General features: G+C 42.5%; 1 protein-coding gene across 17 annotated transcripts in view; it reads left to right on the top strand.

The window, feature by feature from the left end:
- Window positions 1–22,324, top strand: part of TANC2 (tetratricopeptide repeat, ankyrin repeat and coiled-coil containing 2) — a 290,145-nt gene that overhangs the window by 210,370 nt on the left and 57,451 nt on the right. For all 17 annotated transcript variants that reach the window (XM_030021416.2, XM_030021420.1, XM_030021407.2 and 14 more), the window contains 3 exons: window positions 1,633–1,758; window positions 9,644–9,925; window positions 12,239–12,372. In XM_030021416.2, coding sequence (XP_029877276.1) covers window positions 1,633–1,758; window positions 9,644–9,925; window positions 12,239–12,372 — 542 coding nt within the window. The remainder of the gene's footprint in view (window positions 1–1,632; window positions 1,759–9,643; window positions 9,926–12,238; window positions 12,373–22,324) is intronic.

Below are 22,324 nucleotides of genomic sequence, written 5' to 3'. Positions count from 1 at the left end.
AAGAATTGATGTCAGCTTCACAGGCAGTCTTTGAAGAAGTCATTTAATGAATTAGTTCAATTTAAAATAATAATCTTGTTATGGTAATTGACCAAAAACTAAAGAAAAAAAGCAGTTTTGGATACAGAGTACTGAGCAGCCCAATACTGAACAGCATGATTTCCATTGGTAAATGTTTAATGTGAATTTTGGAAATGGTTATCAGAACAAGAACAGAGCTGGTGATCTGCAAAGACTATTTTAAAGTTTTCTGTTTATAATTGGAAAGATTATTTCATGCAGTGGAGTTTTCATAACTTTGTTTTATAATATTCTGTAAATTACTTGGCTGAAAAGAGTTCTGACATGGCAGAATAGTGGGTAAATTCAGATGCAAGTGATCCAAATTTATTTTGTATAAACCACGTTTTCTCCTATGTTCCAATCATCACCAATAAAAAAAAAAAAAAAATTGATTGCTGCAGCTTTGTGGCCAGTGTTAACTCTAGTCATTCCCCTCTGATATGTTTCTGGAGGCATTTCCCACCTAACTGTGCAGCACCCATTATGAAATTCGATTTTAAAAATATCTGTAATCATCAGGCAGCTGTGGAAAAAGTGTTGCTTAAAAACTGGTCGCTGAAACAATCGCTGTAAATGGCACATCTTGGTAGGAAATGCTCCGTGTGAGGTGATGCTTGAAGCCATGGGATTTGGAGAGAAATACCTTCAAAATCAGGTGGTTGTACCGTTTGTGCTTCTTACCGGTTTGCTCTTTTTTCCTGTAATGCCATGGGGATCGCTACTCGTAGCTTTGCCCCACAGAAGTAGCCCGGTCTTCTGGAGGTGTGCGCTCGGCTAGTGGTGGGATGATCCATGTGCTTCAGTTGAAAAATGGAATAAAAAGTAACTTGCACGGTATTATCTGCCAGTTTCCGAGAGAGAGATAAAGTTTCTAGCTGCAGTTTCCGTTCCACCCATGCTTATGCGTGTAGTGATGGCACCTTCAGCAAAAACCGATAAATTATTCCTATTTGATCTAGCATTGTAAAGAAAACTAAATTCTCCCATGAGCAAGTAACACTGGAATAGTAAAGTTATCTTCTTTAGTTCAGATAACATTTTTCTCATTTATTCATGTATTTTTGCTGGTCTGTTGAAAGTTTAATTTTTCTGCCACAAATTCTGGCTTTATGAACAGATAAATGTTAATATCCAAACTAAGTAGCTCTAAAATAATTCAAGGGGAGATTGTGGGCTTCAGCGTAAAATGCGGTATTGAGTTGTCTTACATAGTAGGAAATGTCAACTGTATCTGTCAAGCTTTGCACACATGCAATTGAGTGAGTTTTGTGATTGGGAGAACTTAGATCAGATATAAGAGGCCCCGTGCATCCGTTTTCCATGTGGTTTTTTTATTTGTGAAAATCAACAGGAGACCGAACTGAGCAAATACCAATGGGGCATGAGAAGAAGTTACCAAACACTTCTTTACTCCGTGCTAGGGGAAATTCGACTTGGATCGTCTTAGCTGTGTTGACTCAACGTAGTTACAACTCTGCGTATTTTGTTTAAAAAAAACGAAAAACACAATAACCAGAGTATTAGATCCAAAAGCCAGGTGTGATGTAGTTGTTTGCTTTCTCATGGCAGCCACCAGCTCAGCCCACTTAGAAGATCTCGCTTACCTGGATGAGCAGCGACACACTCCCCTGCGGACATCCCTCCGAATGCCGCGGCAGAGCATGGCCGGAGCCCGCACGCAGCAGGACCTGCGAGGTAGGAGCGCGCCGGAGGCTCCGGGGCTCGCGTTTCACAGGGCTCTCTGGGCTGGGAGCTCGTACTGCAGCCGCTTACGTCTACGTCCTTCTGAAAATGCTGGAGCAGGACTGTTTTATGTACAGGTGTTAAGCGCTGCCTCTCCGTGAGGATGTGAACCAGTCTCCTTTATTTGCAGTGTCCTTGGTGGCATGGCCAGATTGGAGGGGAAAGAAAATAAATGAAGTGATGAACAAAGCATTCCTGCCTTCTGTCTGGTGGTAGTTAGCTGGATGGTGCCCCACTGCTCCGTGATCGGTGAAGTGCCGTCAGCCTAACATTTTGGGGTTGCTTTTCTGGGCTGACTTAAACGCCTGGTTTGCCAGAAGCACACTGTATGTAGCCATGGTGTAAAAATGGATTATAGAGGAATTGTATTACTGAATTGGCCCAAAGTCTGAGCAGCCTCATTTTTCAGGAGCACACATACAAATCGGCAAATTGTACGTTAAAACCAGCGTGCGGCATTGCAGCCCCTGCGCTGCCTTCCAGAGCCGCTCTGCGCCCCGAGGCGGGGTGATGGCCATCTCCTCCGTGTTCAGCTTGCCGAGGGTGCTGCCTTCCCTGAGCCCAGCAGCCACGTCCGGGGTGATGGGATGGGCTGTGTGTGCCTACGGACGGCCTGGGACTGAACCTATACATCCACCCCTATATCACATAAGGGTATTCCTGCAAAAGATCCCCAAATTCCTCTCCCTCACTGCTCCCCTACCACCCCTCTGTCAGTCTCTGAGCACTGCAGGGCTAATACTTTGATAGTTTGTAAAAAAAATGAGAAATTCCGATAGGCTACTCTTTTTTTCTTCTTTTTTGAAACAAAAGCAAAGGATTACAGCCCCCGCTTTGCAGTTTGCAGCATACCGGTAGGGAAGGAGCCAAGCACAGTGTGCGGGGCCACCGTCCTGCCGCATCCCTCTTACAGGCACTCACAATGCCAGTATTCAGGCAGCCCTTTTTCTTCTGAAAGGCCTTTTGAGAGAGGAAATTTTTGTGGTTCGTCTTGGCAAATTGCACAAAAAAGACGTTAGCAATGAGAAGAGGAGCCAGGGCTGACATTTTAGTATTTTGTTTATTTCCAGGCAACTCCAGCTAGATTCACCTCATGTCCTTGGGGTTTCAGCCCACCCTACAACTTCCATCCCCCTTTTAATCTGGGCACAATCTTTGGCTGCATCCACAAGCAATCACCGTGACAGCCCTGCATCTGCAGCAGATCGCCAGGTTAATGCTTCATCCCCATCATTTGCCATTGCACAAATGAGTAAATGGCTGAGAAAGCTCGTTTGGGACTTTTTCTGGTCGTTGCTGTGCCATGATACTAGTTTGTTCTCCCCTGTACATAGGGAGAGGGGTTTCTGTTGGTGGTACATTAAACTTTTTTCTTATCTGGGGTTTTTTCTGAGCTAGTGCCCACTGTCCTCAGGTAAGGAAATCAGGAGCCGGAGGGTGGCAGGTTGGGTTTTTGCTCAGCACCGCAAGCACGACCTGTTGCAGCCTGGTTGGGATTTCTACCAAAGACATGAGCCCTCAACTGGAAGAAAAAAAGTGGGTTTGTGTCGCTTTGGATTGCAGTCTGTAATGAAATCATATTGGCTGGTGAGGCAGTTATAAAAATGTATTAGCAGGCAGTAAGTGAAGAAAGCAAAGTTTGACAGACAAAATTTCCATATGTTCGAATAGAGTAGCTTGCCAAGGCTTCGTAATTTGCAGTGATTGCATCCAAAACATTAAACTTTATTGTAGGAACAGAATCAAATTGTTTTCCAGACACACTTTTAAAAACCATGTAGCACTACATATTTTCTTTCTTCTTTTTGTTCTTTTTTTTTTTTTCCCTTTTTTGTGAAGGTTGCATGAGAATAGCAGCAGTGTTTCAATTTTTTTGAATTTGCTTCTGATCCTAATTGAGGTGCTGTGCTATTTTTAAAAAGAGAGGGAGAAGAAGAGGATGTGAAAAAACCAAACCACCACTATTTGGAAATATTTTCATTTCATTGAATACGTGAGGGGTTTTTTCCCCCCAAGTACATACATGTTCCAGATATTACTGTGAAATTGCATCGATCTGGGCTGTTATAATCACCAACTCTTTGTTCCAACTGGAAATCCTAAACTCGGATTTAGCTTTAAATCTAGTCTTGGCACTGGGCTGAAATAGCGAAGCAAGTCCTGGCCCTGTATCAGGGGGACACGTTACAGCCCACTGGTTTGTTCCCAGTGTTCAAGAATCCCAGTGCAGAGAAACTAAATGGGAGACTGTCCCTGCTATTTTTTATTAAATCAGTTATTTTAACCAGGGGAGTAATTTAGCAATCCCAACGGCTAAGAGCATGACAAGTATTCGTACCAACGGCAGGTTTTTAATAGGATGGTGAATGCAATTTTTTGCTTTTACTATTTTCAGCCAGCGGGATTTGAAGCTGTTCAGGGTTGCTGTAACCCAAAGTACAAGATGACGGCTGTGATGTACCGTGGAGCAGGAGCCAGATGGCAACCAAATTATATGGTATTAGAACACCCCGACTGTTGCCATCATGACTTTTTTTTTGTCTCCAAAAAGCAAATGTCAGCGTTGATGCAGGGTGTGAAGAACCCTGGTGTTTAGGTGAGGGTTGGAGTGAAGAAGAGGATGGTTCAGACTCCATCAATATATTGTTTACCAGTATAAGCAATATGGCAGTAGCATGTTTTCCTTAAACTATCTTCTGTAATTTTCTGGGGTGTTTTTCCTCATGGTATGTTTTTAATACTGTCACCTTTTGGGTATGAGAGTTTTCACTTCTTAAAAATGCTACAAAATAGTTTAGACTTTTTAGGCACACGGTCTATGAAAAATAGGCACTGGTTTCATCCTGATGGATGTATAGGTTTAAGATGCCACTTGAAAGAAGTTGCAGTCTAAAGCTAGAAAAGGAAATAAACTCAGACGTTTGGCTGATTTATGGGTTCTTATTTAACGAAGGACACAGCAGATGCTGATTGATACTGTGTTATTCAGAACTGCATTTCATTGTAATAAATATTAAAGCGCTTCTCACCTGAGCTTCCTCTCAACATATTGGCAATATGCAGGCTATGCAGCTTAGCCCTGTAAGGGCTTTGTTTGGGCAGCAAGATGTATCTTCCACCAGGGGATACTAAAATGGCAACAAAACACATCTAGAACAAAATGTAAACCAACTAATGAGCTGTGGATGCTGATTGCCAGCGTAGCTGAGAAAAAATTCCTGTTTGAAGAGAGGGGACTCTGTAAACAAGTGATTTCTGAACAGCCATTTTAGAGTCTTTCAACAACTAAAATAACTAAAAATTCACTTTATATAGCAGAGGTTGACCTATGTGGTAAAGCAGGATGGGCCTTTCTCTGACTTTGCTCCTGCTTGTTTTCAGCCCAACGGCTTTTTTTTCAGTCGTGCACCTAATACAACCAGCTTTTGTTTGATTTAATTGAAGTTTTCAGCCACAAAAAAGAGCCAGGATGGGTATGGTAGGCAGTGTTTCAGCCTGGGATTTGAATTTATTGCTTGCGCTCTGCAGAAGTTTGCACAGTATTTCATCAACTCTCATGAAAATTTTACGCTACCAGACCTCGTTCTGTTCCACTCCACACACTGATTTCCAGGAAAAGTATGGGTTTAATTTATGTTAAGATATTATCAGAAGTTTGGGGTATTTCTGTGGTACTCTGGCTTAAGTTCTATAAAATGCTTCATTAAAAAGGAATATAAAACCCAGCAAGTGTTTGACAAAGTTTCAAGGATGGGAAGGCAGCTTAATCACATACTTTGACTTTCACAAGTACTAAAGTCAAGTGGCTAACAGGGTTCATCCAAAACGTATGCGCACATCCTCACCCGATACTTCTGAACGTTCTCATCGTCTTTTTCAGAGCCCTTTCCATTAGCTTATCCTTTAATTAATTTCTGCCCCAAATGTTGAAGCTCCGGTGCAGCCTTCCTTCTCTCTGGTTCTCCTTTCCCTGAGGTGTGGGGTATTTTTTCAACTCTTTGAAAAGAGTTGAAGAATCCCCCCAGGGCTTCGGGGTCTTCCCGTGGGTTTGTGCCTTGCCTGCCTGTGCGTGGGGACCACTGGCTGCTGAGGGTTGTAAAATAAATAGTAACAGGGGAGGATTTTGGCGTGGTTCAGCAGACGGTATCGGGATTTAATGAGGATCTGGCACATGGCTTGCAATTAGTCAATGGCAGTCTTAAATTATTCATAAACGTTTTTGACAGTCCAGCTAGGAAAACGTTGATGCTGCATTTCTCTTCCAAAGACGGCGTGGTGACATAAAATGTCTTCTGCTGGCACATGGAGGTGATTTTGGTGGCTGGTGGGACAACAAGTGTGTTCTCAGCGCTCGTGTCCAAACCAGTGTGGCACTGAGTGTTTTCTTAATGGCGAGATGCTTACCAGCATCCCCTGCCCGCTGGGAGCCCTGACGTTACAAAGCCTGAAGTCGTTAAATGTCCCACCAGGCTGGCAGGAGAGGAGGTTTGCTTTGCTGTTGTCAGCGACTGGTGGTGTTGGGAGGTCTGGAGGGGCAGGAAGGTTGGATGTAGGTAGGTAAGTGGGTATGTCTCTTCTCAGGGTTTTGTTAAGCCTTTTTTAGGACAGGGTATGCTATTCCCAGGTTACAGCCAAGATGTGTATATTCATGATTCATTCTTTAGCACTTGGATAAAGACCGATCTTTAGGGTATTCTTTTTCTGTTTGGGGTGTTGTGGTCAAAGGTGTAGGTGTCACACAGTCTCAAAGCTATCTGCACCTCTAAAAAGAAACCAAGATTTGAGTCCAGGTCTCCACTATGTAAAGCAGGACCTTATTGGATCCCATAGCTTTTATATTTAATCAGTCTTGTCTCTGCATTAGCCCCCGAGACCATTTGGTACCTGTTAGACTTCTGGCTTTCAGAAGAGTGTTATTGTACATTTTCACTCACTAACACAACGTATCACGTATATACACGCACGCACAAGTAAAGCAAAGCTGTGGCTTATCAAGCACAAATCTTAGCTTGATGTTTTCCAAATGGAGTCTTTTGATTTTTTTTTAATTTTTTTTTTAATTTAATTTTCTATATATAGTATTGGCGGCATAACGCAAACAAAAATTTTCCCTCGTCAAATGCACTGCTGGAACGCTTAATTTGCATCAGTCAAACCGCTACAGCTGGTTATCCCTGCCACGTCCGTGTGCGATTGCTCCTGCACTATGCCATCCGCTGGTGGGAAGCCCATCGGTCCCACTGACGCCGGGAGCCAGGCTGGTGCTGCCGCAGCCAGGAGCTGCGATGGAGACGTGGGGACACGTGGCCCCGGGGCTGCCTCGTCCCTTCCCACCGCCAGCAATTTTTGCTTCTCCAGCATCTTCCTGTGCCAGCACATCCCGCTGCGCTCGCGTGACAGACCCCAGCGAGGGGAATCAAACGAGCTGCTTGTGAGCTCATGCAATTCAAAAGGCATCTCCACCCTAGGATAAATTTAAAGCACATTCATCATTTTCAAGTGGGAATAAAAATACAGCTCCTGTCTGCAGCATTTTCTGTATCAGTTTAAAAAAAAAAAAAAAGGGAATTCAAAATACCTAACATTTTTAAATACAAGCTGTTTTCCTTAGGCATATCTGATGTAACATTAAATCCCAACCCCTTTAGCAGCTCTGGTTTAATGGATCAGCTCCCTGGTCACGTCTGCCAAGGATTTCAAGGTGATTTGAGCCACGGGCGTCAGTTCAGCGGTTCCCTGGGGAGGGTCCCAGTGCAGTGCTGGAGTCGGGGCACAGGGTGTACTGGGGCAGAGGTGGCAGAGCCTCGGGGTCAGGGGGAGCAGGTCTGCTGCTGCTGGACTGGTTCGGAGGGAGGGAGGGTGCTTGGGGGGGGACTGGGAGGGAGCGGGCACTGGTGTGGTTTGTAGCTTCCAGAGGGATTCATTGCACAGCCTGGGAGCGGAGCTCATCCCGGAGCGCAGAGCTTGACACAGCATGCTGGTCCGTTCAAAAACCGTGTGTTTATATTTACAGTAAGATCTTCGGGATGGTAGCACATCTATAACTTCTTCCCACGTAGATAAAGCATCCCCCTGTTGTTATTAGATAAACTATTTTCGATGAGTTCAGTAGAAAGCCTGGTGCAGTAGCATGGTCCGTACCCTGCGGGCCCTCAGGCCAGGCCAGGCCGGGAGGTCTGCGTGGGATTAAACCACCGCCTGCACAGCCGCGAGTGAAGAAATGACAGACGTCAGCAGTTGCTGAATGATGTTTGTACTTTTTAAATGTCTGAGGGCTTTTAAAACTTCAAAGAAACCAAACCGTCTCCACTGGAAGCGGCTAATGTAAATGATGGGAGTGTGATCGTGCCAAGAGATAACGCTGAGCAAACTGATAGGTTTTTTTACTTAAATCCTTCTGCAGTCCCGCTCGGGGAACTCCTCCTCTGCGGCTTCATGGGATTTTCTTTTAAAATACACCATGGAGACATCTAGATTTTGTATGGTTGTTTTCGTCTGCAGCATGCCGTGTGATCTCAAAACAAATTGAACTAAACTTCTGTGATCCACAGCTCAAATTTTCCACAGCTTACCACGTCAACTTAAATATGTGTGTTGAATGTGAAGTACAGTGCACGTATTGCAGTTGGAAGGTGGGTTCGGAGCTGCCATACCAGGTCCAGGTCTGAAATCGTGTCCCATGGATGTAGCTCTATCCATGTCACTTAGCCCTGACTTGAAGGAGTTATGTTCTAAAACTCAAAGTTTGCAGCTAAAACGCACAGTGTGATGACTAACCTCCCCCTGAGTGGGAATCACCTGCTGTCTTTGCGGCTACCTTCTGAAAGTTTTTAATTAAGAAACCATTTTGGTGGTAAAGTGGGAAGATCCAGCAACTGTCTCTGTCAGCAGAAAGTGCTTCCATCACTTTTAAAAATTTTTTTTATAGATTTATGCGTGTCACCTCCCAATTACAGTTCTCATAGGCAGAATGCACCATATGATTTGATCTTTCTAATAGCATCTTTGCACCGGCTCTGGGCATAATTGTTACTCTTTTTAGGTGTGTGTTCCCTAGATAGCTTGTGCCAAATGGAAAGAATGGCAAATACCCTCTCCCTCCACCCCCAAATGTTCCTGAAAAGGTTTCAAAGCTGGTTTGGGTTTAGTTGTACGTTTTATTATAATCTAACGCACAAAAAAATGGAAAAGTAACAGGATCAATATCCATGTTTTTAGGTGTTAGCGTTGCACCAGCATATGTGATCTGTTGGGGAGGTATTTCTTGCACTCTTTGTTAACTTTTCGTCGCTTGCCACGCCGCTTTTCCTTGTGAAAAGAGAAAATGTTTTGATTGCCGTACAGGAAAATCCTATCAGCAATCTGGTTTTATTTATATACTTTGGAAGAGTTGAAATAACTTTGCTTAGATTGATTTAACACTTCTAAGTGCTAAGATTTTTTTTTTTGTGCTCAACAGACATATTATATATCTATATATTGAACAGACATACAGTACTTTGTCACAGGGGTGGCTGCCTTGGAAAGCGTACCGTTCTGCCTGTGGCAGGGCCTTTGATTATGGTGACTTTAAGCAAGAAATTTCATTTCTCCAGCTACGCTTTCCCTAGCTGTAAACTACTTCTTCCTGTAAAATTCTCTGAACTCCTTTGGTGGAAAATGCTATGAATAAGCCAGATGCTTTTGACAACAAACCTATGGGTAATAAACAAGCTTGTATTTTTTTCACTTTTTGCAATGAAAAGATTTCTAAGGAAGATTAAACAGCAATTTCCAAACTATAGTTTTACTGTTAGCATTGATGTTTATGTTCTTTCCCTGTGTTTCTTGTATATAGTACGCTTCGCACCTTATAGACCTCCCGACATCTCTCTGAAACCACTGCTCTTTGAGGTGCCCAGCATCACCACCGAGTCCGTCTTCGTTGGCCGGGACTGGGTGTTCCACGAGATAGATGCGCAGCTGCAGAGTTCAAACGCCAGTGTCAACCGAGGTGTAGTGATTGTTGGGAACATTGGGTTTGGAAAAACTGCCATCATCTCCAGACTGGTTGCGCTCAGCTGCCATGGCACACGTATGAGACAGATTGCTTCTGATAGCCCGCATGCCTCTCCGAAACGTAAGTACAACAGTACGCAGATCTTAAAAAACTGGAGACTTTTTCCATCAGCTTTTGTAATGGTTTTGGCTGAAAAGATCCCATTCCTTTGTTGCCAAGCAAAGGAAGCACCTGTCAGCAATATTTATACTGCTCCTATTCCAAGTCTACCTTTTGGAGAGTCAAAATAGTCTGTCTTTTATTTCTCTGATTTAGAAAAATCACGGATTTTCTCTGATTGGGAAGACTCCAATTTTAATTGCCAGTATTTTATTATTACAAATACATGCCAGTGCATTCTCTTTCCTGTATGTTTTGTTTATCTCAGTTTATCATGGTATAAATGTTTAGGGTGGGTTGCAAGCCCATGTAGGCTCGGCACGCAGCATTGCTCTGCCTCTTGCGGTCCCATCCAATTCACATCACTCTGTGCTGACATGTTTGCAGGTGGGGATGACAACATTTTAAAATCATTCAGCTCTCAGTTAAGTGAGTAAGACAGGACTAAAAATACTGGGTTAGGTACCTAAAGGTATCTTTAAGGATCTAGGTCACTGTATCTCAGTGAAACTGTAGTTAAATCTGTTTACTGGAACGCAGTACTGTTAGCCATGTCGAAATATCTGAAATGTCACCGAATGTTGGCATGTTGAATAGTGTCACTTGTCAGAGCTAAATGAACAATGTATAGTGAAAGGCAGGGCTTGTTTCTATATTTTAACAGCAGCTCTGCAGTGCACCAACTGTATGTCTCCCCAGTCTGCTTAGAGGGATTGTGGAGATTAAAGAGACTACTGTACTTAACTGTTTCTGGACTAAAAGCTTGGATATTTCAAATGAGAAGGTGCCCTGCATCTTTCATGCACAAAGGATGAAGATCCTTGGTCGCACCTAACATGCTGTTGTTTAGTTCGCACTCTGGTTTGTTCATGAAGTTGAAAGCTGAATGATTTCTTAGTGTTAGTTATTGGGATGGAGACCTTCAGAATCAATCAACTAATTTGACTTTATTTCCTAAAGAGATCACAAGTCCTAGTCTTAACTATAGAAGATAATTATTATTCTGCAAGTTTCTTTGATTTTTTTTTTTTTTTAACACGCTGAAGAAGTATTATGCTTAGTAAAATCTATGTTTAATAATAAATGCTAATCAGGTGACCTGACTATACTACAGCAGTTGTGCTATCAGCATAAGTAAACTGGCATAAATAGAGCCTCATACTCTTAATTCCTGTCTCAGAAAAATAATACAGGTGAAGGTGTTGCTGCATGCTCAAAATCAAAAATGTGCATCACTGCTAACACATTCAGGGTTTAATTATGTAGGCAGTAGTCATCCTCCTTTGTTGTTTGCCATTAAATGGGTCATTGTTTGCATTACGATTTCAAGTCAAGCTCAAGGATGCATTGCAGCAATCCATTCAGGAAAACCCTCTGCTAGTACAGACTGCACTTAAGAGTACTGTTGCTTTTAAAATGTTCCTAAAATAAAGAAATCAGTAATTGGACATCATCAAGTACAGCATGTTTTGGCATCATTGAAAAATACTCTGTATGAGTACTGATGAGCAAAAATAGGAGTTGTTTGAAAATGTTACCCACAAAGGCCAGGTGAATGGACAGTTGTAACAATCTGCTAGTAAAGCCAATTTCTGCTTTACCAGGCAAAAGAAATGGCTAAAACGCAATAGAAAGCAGTTAAACTTGACAGAGATGATTCCGGTATAATTCATTATTTGCTTGCAAGCCTTTTCCAGATCCTGGTGCTACTCCTGCTTCATTCCCTCTGATTACATTAATGGGCTTCAGATGAATATGTTAGCTGTGGCTCTCCATTTATTTATGTTATAAAATCGGTACATAATTCAGAAAAATTGGCTGTCTCCACTGAAGGACTCGGAACCAAACTAACCAGCGATAGTTCATAACGAGGGAAGATCTATTGGCAGAACTGCAGCGTAGGAGAGCACTGCACTAAAATGTACCAAACTTGAAGATAGAGCATAACTTCGAGAGCACACAATTCGCTCAATTATTGTGATTATTTTAAAGTCAATGAAATCACAGTGGAGAAGATGAATAAGACAAGCTCAATGCTTTATCTTAGTGGTCCTTCCCAAAAGTGCTACTTCCAAAAGAAGTTTCTTGGGGAGCCTCTGGCCTGGCTGGACGGTGTCACAATCTCTTGCTGCCTGAAATCCTAACCAGAGTATTTGTGGAAAGTATTTTAGCTGCCATGCATGACCTGCTAGAAAACAGCAGCTGCCTAGGCTGTAATAATAATGTCGGTCGCGCTTGTCCTGTAGCAATTCATAACCTCTTTCCTTGGGACAGATGTGGATGCAAACCGAGAGCTGCCCTTAACCCAGCCGCCTTCTGCTCACTCGTCAATCACCAGCGGGAGCTGCCCGGGGACTCCCGAAATGCGCCGGCGCCAGGAAGAGGCCATGCGGAGACTTGCTTCACAGGTACGGAAACATTTGTCTTGGGATTTTTTTGGTCCTTGGGAAAAAGTCAGTTTTAGTGGAACCGGTTGGAAGGTCTCCTGCCTTACATCACTTGGTGCACTGGAAAATGTGTGCGTTCAAATGCTTACTGGGAGAGAGTCTAGAGAAAAACTTCTGGAACAAGTTTTATTAGCCGAGGAAAGTTATTTCTGTAAAATGAAATTCCCATTACATCAAATACACTCCCCTTCTACTCTGAGAGTTTACCTTTCCCAGCCATCGTACTTTATCCTTACAAATGTTATGATATGATGTAGTTACGGGAATAATTGTTAATTTTTCTTCAACAGTGAAAACAAAATTGCCAAGTGTTTGACCACTGTTTCATTTTGAAAAGAGCAGGTATCATACGGAGGGTTAAGGCGCAGATTGTGAGTGTTACTGCTGTGTGTGTGCTTAGGTGTTTTTTGGAAAAGTCTACAAAACAGATCATAGCCTTTTGAGCAATACACAAATAGTTTATGGCAAGAGTGGATTGTATATAACATGATCACTTACTCTAGGGGAGATTTACAGCTTGAATTTTATTGTATTACTGAGATTTAGCCCTACTTTTGTGGTGGTGGGAAGGTGCCATTATATTGCTTTGAAATCCGAGGAGCTTGCTCCTCCTACACCTTTTGAGAGGATGTGAGCAGTTAATGCTTTCCTGTTGCCTGCTCCCACTTTGTAGAGGAAAATGTCAAGCAAAGTCTTTGTTCTAAATTATTACCAGGACGTGTTTTTGCTTGGCTTTTTGTGCCAGATACTGTCTTGTCCTATCTGCTTTTCTGCTGGACCCAGATGGTAAGGCAGAGAGCGTGCAGTATCAGTGTAAATAAATATTAAGACTTGTTATTCTCCTCTTCCACGTGGAGTTCTTGAAAGGAATGCAGTGGCCAGGTCTGTTTTTGTTCAGGATACATTAGTCATCGTATTCCTTGCAAATCTTAAGCATTACAGACTACCAGAAAGCCAGTAAAGTGTGTACTATCTCTGCTTAAAATACCTCATCTATCTCGACTTTCTTCCCCTGGGTGCTTAAGTAATCCTGCTGGATACGTAATTGATAAATGGATACAGTTTTAGCTTCAGTTTCCCCCTGAAAAAGGTAAGGGATATGACTTTTTCAAACAGTGTGTCACATTGACTGCATAGATCATGCACTGAAGCTTTTTTGCATCTCTGCTCACTGGGGAAAAGAGCAAGAAACAATCTTTATAGCCAAAAATAAGGTAAAAATAGGTTGTTACACCTTGGCTGCAGACTCCTTTAGCACAGGATTTTAAAGCTCTGCTCATCCCCTAGCCAAAGTTTTTTTGCAAAACAAATCCTGTGTTTTGCTGTTAGAACATAACAAATGAGTTAGGAAGATGTACTACCTCTTGTGCTAGCAGCAGGATTACAGACTTTTAGTATGATTATTAATCTCCCAGTAAATCTCAACTACTGTAAATGTAGATTAGTAGGCAGATTCCAGAAATAACCATCACCAGCTTCCAAACATTAGGCCTTCATGAAAAGATCAATGCCAAGGCTGATGAGTTGACCTTAGAGTACTTGGAATCGCTGCTTCTACCCGAATAGCTGACACAGCATGCAGAACTTCTGAAAAGCTTCATAGTGTTTAGCAAACAGTTCCTGGGATGAGTCAGAGCAGCAGCGGCACGGCTTGATTCAGCATTCGGAGACCTTGGGTCTATTCCCAGCTTTGCCGTTAGCCTTGTTGGGATCCTTGGAGACCAGCATCTCATCTGCCTGCCTCCATTTCCCTGCCTATTAAAAGAAAAGCGATCCATGCAGCTAATGGTCCTTTGATATCTGATGCTGGAAGGAATATGTAACTAGGTGTTACTTGGTTTTCTCAATTCGGAAGAGCAGTTGTCTTCCAGGTAGTGCTGCAGTGTGTGGCTGGATGAAGGCATGCGTTGAAATAAAGCACAAGCTTATATCTCGATTCAGAGCTTCATTTGCTACCACAGAGGGAAATTTTTCTGAAAGTATAGGAGGTTTTTGGGTTGTTTTTTTTTAGCTCCATATTCCTGCTGATGATTCTCTATCATAAACAACAATTCTGTTTTTATTGCATCAGAGCCTTTTCCAGCACTGCTGCGCAGCATGCTACAAACAGTAAGTTTGATGGATTATCAAGTCTCAGGAAGGGAAATAAAGGCAAATAAAATGGTTTAGGATGTTTGTCAAATTGATAGCTGGAAGTCGTGTGCCTAGTGCACTCTTAGTAACCTCCTGAGTAGTACAACTCGGCTTCACCACTGATGAATACTTGCTGTCAACAGCAGATAAATTGATTTGCTTAGAAAGAACCATGCTGTATGATGTCCTCCTAGATAAAACAAACACTGACTATTCCATCCCAGCTGTGGTTTTTGAAGTCTCTGAGTGACACTGGGAGAAAAAGGATTACTGACCTGGCAACAGAATTGAAAATCCATTAAAATAACAGTGTTGAGCTCTTTGTTCTGTGTGCGATCGCCTCGTTCAGAAACTCAATCACACACATCTAACTTGCCTTTGAGAGATTGTGAGAATTTGTTGTTCATAAGAGGCTTTGAAGATGCTGAACTCCTAAACAGAGCAAATATGCTGAATGTCTTGGTAGACAATAGTAAAAATAGTTGTTTAAAATAATTTAGCTGCCTACCTGAATTTCTGATGCCACATTCTCCAACAGTCTTTCTTGGGGACAGTTTAGGAAAACCCTTCATATAGATAAGCTAAAGGCTCTCCAAAGTCTAATCTAAAAAAGAAAAGAAGGGGGAAAAAAAAAAAAAAAAAAAAAGTGGAATGTCCTTTGGTGCAGGAGGAAGGGAGAGAAGAGCAGCATATTCCTGTATCAGTAGCTGTGGAATAAAAAAAGAATTGCTGATGGCCTACTTAAAACAGTTTTTGTTCAGCTGGCTGAAGAAAAAAGAGCCTGAGGAAGTGAAGGGAAGACTGACCCATCCGTAGGTTAGTCTGGTTGGAGAAGTATTTCTTGGACATGTGTGTTCTATAGTTGCATTAAGACTAGAGTCAGAATTGAAGTAGGGAAGAAAGTGTTGACAGTGATGGACAGCCACAATTGTCAGGAGTATTTTAGGAGATACATGAAATCTGTGTAAGGAGCTAGATAAAGCTATGTGCAGATGTTCAACCTCTGCTTGCACTGAGCAGAGCAGGATGGTCTCAGGTTGTGCTGTGGTCATCATGCTAGAGAAATGCAGATCATTATGAAAGCAATTAATAATATACTAACAGGCTTAAGTAACGGTTGGCGCAGGCTCCAGAATGCTAGTGGGAAGCACGCCGTCCCTCTCACCCACTCCGTTCCTTCTGAAAATGTCACTTATCCCAAAACTCAGAAGTTGTGTGTTTATGATGACAGAAATGAAAGGTGAACAGTTGCTTTTCCTCCTCTGGATTATTCAGGGTTGTACTTTTCTGCTTGTTTTTCACGCACTAAGTTCTTGGGGGCAAGGGTTGCTTTTAGCTCTTGTTGTCAGAGATGAACAAATCATTAATTTTAAAAATAAGTAACCAAAGACTGCTTAGCAGGAGCTCCACTCAGTCTTGCCATGCTGGAAAAGAGCATTATTTTGTTGTATTCTTAGGGAGCAGTTTGAAGTCATCCATGATTTCTAGTTCAGTGTTCATCAGCAAACTAATGGAGAAGAAAAATGCTTAGAAATGAGGTAGTTCAGAAAACCAGTATCAGGTGTGATTTTTGTCCTCAAAAACTGTGCCAGGAAAACTGTATCCAACTGGTGTAGGAGTTATCTGAAGTTATCCTCACTGGTGGGTCCTAGGAGGAGAAAAACATCAAAAACAGAGGGCAAAATTCCCTTCCTCCCAGACCCTGGTGGGCAGCTGTTGAGGTTTCTCATGTCTCAGTCCATCTCTTTGGTCAGAAATGGAGTCTTTTGCCATGTGAGCACCGATCGTGGCAGGAAGGGTTGGATACTTTTCAGGGTTTGCGGTAGTTTCTCCTGAAAGAATGAGAGAAAACAAGGAGCTTAAAATGGACATTGCTCTGTTCGTTTTGTCATTTCTCTTCCCCACAGCTCATCTCACTCAGATTTTGGAAGTGGAAGCAGAGTGATTCTGCCTTGAGAGATTAGGGGAGAAAATACTGGAAGTGTAATAATGCCCTTGTATAATTTACCTGGAGCATCACCCCAGTCTGCTCTGGCTGGCCTGTTCCAGCTCCTAGTGATCATTTTGGATATGTCAAGGGAGAATATTTTTAAAAGGGAAAGTTCAAAGTCTTGCTGTCACACCAGGGCTATGTTCAAGGTTGTGGTTGGCATTGTGTAGACAGGGATAAAGAAGCGTGCCAGGAAACTTGAGGCATCAAGAGGTAAATGACTTGCCTTCCATTTCCTTGCAAGGAAAATATTAAGTATATGGCAATGTTAATAGCTTCTTAGCAGAGATTTCTGTGAATCAATTTCCTAATTTTAAAGGTAACATTAATCCTTGCTGGGAACTGAGCTGGCACAATCCCCTTTTTTCCCCTTTCACTCATGGGCTTCTGCCTCCAAGGAGGAGCTGAGACAGTGGCTCCTGCTGGACTTCCCAGTGGTTGTGGTGAGGAGCGTGGGGATGTGTGTCAGACCGAGCTCTCAGCAGCGGACTTTGGAGCGGTCCTTGCTGGGGAGGTTTCTCTGCAACTTTTCCTCCATCCAGTCTCGGTAGGGGTTTGTACCATAGCATGGAGTAGGGAGACTTGCAGGGAAGGAGGACAAGAGCGGTTGTCTTGCCAGATCTGGCAAACTCTCAAAAGTCATGAATAAAACTACTCACATTGCAACACCATTCTTGACACTTGCAAATAAAACATAAGCATTTCTGGCAAAACTGCTTGGTTAGTCTTTTGTTTTAATATATATGCATGTATTATGGAAATAAGTTTGCAGGATTGCTGAATTTATTTCAAGTCTGCCCTCCGACAATGAGCAGGCTGCCAGTTTTTCTGCAATGCCAACAAGTCAAGCTAGACTTGGCTCCTTCGCTGCGATAGATGCATACCAGCTTTCCTGGTGAGCTAGGCATGTATAGCTGAATACGTAGCTTCATGTAACTGTAAACCCATCTACTGCAGTTTAGTGCTTATAAACATATTGCCTGATATCACGGTACGACTCTAAGGTGAAACTGGAAAAAAAAAGTTGTGAATATAAACAGTAAGGTTTTTAAACCTAAGATCCATAAAAAGGCAGCACTGCACACCTCTCCCATGTTGCGCCTTGCTTTTCCTGCCTTTTTACTGTTTAATCTTTTATCCACTAAAATACTTCTTGACTTTACTTCCTCTGGCCAGGGTAGGTCAGTGACCATCGCTAAGTCGCCACGTGGCTGTCCTTGCAGTGCTGCCTTTCTGTCTCCAAATGATGCTAGGCAATGTATAACTTGGGCTGATGCAGCTCAGCTGGAGCATGACCTTAGAATCATAGAATCATTTAGGTTGGAAAAGACCCTTAAGATCATTGAGTCCAACTGTAAACCTACCACTGCCAAGGCCACCACTAAACCCTGTACCTAAGTGCCATGTCTACACGTCTTTCAAATAACTTCAGGGATGGTGACTCAACCTGGCTTGTCTGGAGCTGGTCCTTCACCTCAGAGAAATGAAATGGGAAGCTTTCCCACCAGCCCTAGCCTGTGTTGAAAAATACTGACCCACAAATACGTGTCCTAGGGGACCTTTGCCTTTCGACAAGGGGCACCAGCGCCGTTCAGAGGTACGACAGCCCAAGGTGAGATCAGTTCAGCTCAAAGGAAGAAGCCTGAACTGTGTCCCCTCTGGTTAGGGTCACCTTCCCCCTTTTTCCCTGAAGGTTTTATCCCTTACTCACAGAGGATTTTTAATGGATCGGCTACACAGTTTTAAATAACCCATTGAACAGCTATATTCTTTGGGTTTCTGGATGCTGTGTGGTTGCTTGTGGTAGCAGCACTTAAACAAATGGACCTGAAAGGCAGCTCTGCTGCGCTAATGGGTCGTACCCTATGTCGAGCAGCTGTACGTCCATTGCATTAGCGCACTCAGCTGATGCTGAGCACGGCTGGTGGCTTCGGAGGCTCTTCTCCCCATCCTCCAAGCCATAAGCCAAAGTGTCATTATCGTTGCTGCAGGCGTATAGAAAGAAAGGGAGTACTCCTACCTTACATAGAGGTGGAGAGATTCATTACTTCTGAGCTTTGATGCCCTGCGACACTAATGAGTTTCAGAGGGCATTTGCTGGCATTCTCGGCTATGTAAAAGTAATGAATGTTCCCAACAAACTGGGTCACCACATACATGCACAGTCATGTGCAATGGATAAAATACAGCAGTGCTGATTTCCATTTGCATTATTACAGCCAACGTTATGCTTGGCAAATGGCATTTTGGCAGGTAAAAGCGTTACACTGAATTTATTTGAAGCTATTTTGTATGGGTCAAAAAAAGATAAATCTTATTAGGTGCAGAAATGCGGTTAAAATACAGTGTTGAAGCCCTTTAAAAGCACTGGAGGAACTGGGGTGTTGCTGCGAGCTCAGGTGTCTGTGAGGTTGGTCCTTTTAGGGGGGCTTGGCAGAATGGCCTCCTTGCATGACGTGCTTACAGAAGGAAGCAGAGACAAATCACACCAGAGGCGTGATGCCAAAGGAATGCTTCTTAGATGGAGGATATTCTTTTTTGCAAATAGTGCCAGAGAACTGCTTAAAATTGGCCTGTCCTATTAAGTAAAAATAACTTATTTCCCTTGAGCCATCTTCAGCCCCTCTTTCCCCTTTGATGTTCACACTGTCCTTCCAGCCTTTCTCATATTACTGTTATCTCTTGCCTCTCCTGACATGTCATTTTCTCCCCTTTCTCTCTTTTCTTTTCCCCTTCACAGTTCAGTCTCTTCTTTCCCTCTGTACTTTATAGGTGATACACAATCTCTTTTGTGCCTCCTCTTTTTCCGCTCTCTGTGCCCTCTCCAGCCTCTCCTCCTTCTGCATTCATGCAGCTCTTCCCCTCCTCTTCCACTGGTGTTTCCCATTATCTTTGGAATAGCTGCTTTGCTTTAAACACACGAGTGTCTTTCTCCTTCTTCCAGCACCTATTTTCCTAGGTCCTGACCTATATGAGGAAATTTCCCTTTTTTTCTGATTTCATGGAATTCTTCCGTATCTGCTCCGCTGAGCCCAAGCCAGGTGAAATCAGTAGCTTGGCCTTGGCGATCTGGAGCGCAGTTTGCATGGCCGTGATTCAGAAAAGCATTTTGGTGTGGGGAGGAGAGCTGCAGGAAAGATGTACGGTGTCTGCATGTCAGGATGGGACACTGTTGGCGAGTCCTGCATCCAAGAAAGGGGTGGGTGAAGGAGTGAACCCGAACAGAGGGACAGCAGAAAGGGTGGTAGGAAGGTGAAGGTTACGTGAGGCTGGATGAAGGGAGGAATGGGAAGTGGTTGTGGCAGAAAGGAGAGAGTAGGGTGGCTGGTATTGGAAGGGTTGGGAGAAGAGACTCCTGAAGACCTACTGGATTTGACACCTAAAGAGAATATGAATAATATCTTTCATAATTCTGCTGTAGCAGTTAAGAAGATGATGTTTGTGTCATTTCTGAGTAGATGAGAGTTTTGGTGCTCCCCGACCCCACTTCAGGAGAGAATGGGGTTGTGTTGAACGTTGGCCATGGTTTGTTAGAGGCAGCGCTCTGCCTTCGCTGTGTCTGGTGTTTCTCAAGCCTTATAACACATCATTAATGTTTAAAATTGGCTAGCAAAAAGCTCATGATAAATGTACTTCTTTGGTGTGTAGCCAGCTAGACTCTCCAAATCATTTTAGGAGAGGAGATAATCATTGGAAGTAAAATATGCATCATACAAGTGTGAATTACTTTGAAGCTCCCTTTCAAGCAAGAAAGGAAATTATACAAGTTTGTAACTTTTGGCATTTGATATTTAATGTAAACAACATAATGTCTTGGTTTCTCAGCATGGAGTCACTCGACTTGTCGAAACTGCATTCTCAGCCCTTACAAAAATGACATAAACAGATATTTTTGAACAGTTCTCTTGATCTAAGTGTTGCTTTTCCCATCCTTTCGTTGTAATCCACTTCTCTTGCATTAGGGTTGCTTATAATGCCTGTAGGCATTGTATACTGAATGTTTGCAATCCAGTGATTTAAATTTAATCAAACTTCAGAGCAAGGAATTTTTCCACTTCCAACTTTGTAAACATCATTTAACAAACCTGATAGCTGAAATAAAGGTTTAAAAGTTTTGGAAGTCCACTTTAGTGTTTATAGTGTTTAGTGCTATGTGATGACAAAGTTCAAATTGAAATGATTACAAAAATTATGCCTTAAATTGTATCAGACAAAAATAAATGTTTACTGGTCACAACATCCAGTCATGCCCATACCTTTGGAAGAGTGATTTCATTTATTGTAACACAGTTTCTAGTTAAAATTAAATGTTTAATTCAGGGATTTTGTTTATGATGAGAGATGGTTGGAACTTTTTCAAGAAGGTTTTTAAAGCAAAGTAGTTCCATTTATGGAAAACGAAGCTTTTATTGAGAGCACACCTTTTTCAATGAAAAGTTCATTTCCAGGCTGTACAAGTTGGTGAGTTTGTGGTGGTTTTTTTTTTTTTTTTTCCTTGGATGTATTTCTTGGCTTGTCCAGTCAAGCAAAAGGAGGAGAGACTAACACCACCCCGGAATTACAACTAGCTTATGGAGCAGTCATTTCAGGTGCAGAACAAGGTCTGGACAGGGTCTCCCGTGTCTTAGAAGAGAATCCTAAGCAGTGGAGATGGTAATCCAGCCCTCTTGCTGGATCCTTGAGCAATTAATAAAGTATATAAAGTGAAATAATTGGAAAGAGACCTTCCCCAGAGCATTAGTGGCTGGGTGTTAAAGGCGTTCACCTAATACAGGGGAGAAAGAAGAGGGTTTGAACGTGTTTGGGGATGAGCCCCATCAACACCAACCCATTGCTTGTCCTGAAGTTTCTTTCATTCACTTTTCACATTAACCCTGGTCTCATTCCCAAGGGTGGAATAGGGAAATGCTTTGAAACCTTGAAAAGTTTTACAGGATGTAAAAACTGTTTCCCACCCAACTCTGTTTCTGTAAGTGAGGAGCCTGATTTCTAGCACCAGGCTCAGCTTGCAGCACTGGCTTTTGGCAGTCTCTCTTTGATTTGAAGATAGAGAAAATGTCACGGAGAATAAATAACATCAAGATGAAATTTTGGCGCAGTTGCATTTCTGAGAACATCATAATGCCTTTCCTTTAGTTGCCTTTCCAAAATCTTCATTGCTTACTGGTTTAGCTTCAGATACACCTATTAAACATTGAATTTATCCTACTGTTTAAGGCTTAATGAATATACCAGTAAATCCAGCACAAGGATCGAGAGTGTATGTGAAGGGGCTTAAATTAATTGAGTTGTAACTGTATGTAAGTCCACATATCTAGCAGCGACCACTCTCTTCATGGGTACTAGGTGTGTCCCCTTTTCCATGATGTGGCTCTTTAGATTCCTGGAAGAAGTTAATTGGCCACTCGTAAAAAGGAGACTTTATTTTTGTGTCTACACACCTATTGTGTAGGAAATAAGAGCTCTGCATACAGCGATTTGGTTTCTGTTACTGGGAACCTGATATCAAGGGACAGCTGCTTAAGAACTTTGTACTGTGGAATCCACAAGTTATAATCCCCAAATAAATAGGATTGTTGAAAAGAAATCACTACGTTTATTATTGCTTTACCCAGTGCTGTTCTCTAAGGGAATACATTATATTTTAACTGGCTGGTAGGAAAACTTCTGTTAGGAATTTGGAGGTATCCATTAAAGCTTAAGCACGTGTATTAGGTCTGGATGCTTGAAATAACAACCTAGCTTTATCATCACTGTACGCATCACACCTCGTTTTGACTGTGAAAGGAA

This window comes from Aquila chrysaetos, chromosome 8 (assembly GCF_900496995.4).
Source record: "Aquila chrysaetos chrysaetos chromosome 8, bAquChr1.4, whole genome shotgun sequence".
In the NCBI taxonomy this organism is placed as follows: Eukaryota; Metazoa; Chordata; class Aves; order Accipitriformes; family Accipitridae; genus Aquila; species Aquila chrysaetos.
Note: the sequence above shows the minus strand (reverse complement) of the source record. Positions and strands in the feature narration are given on the sequence as shown.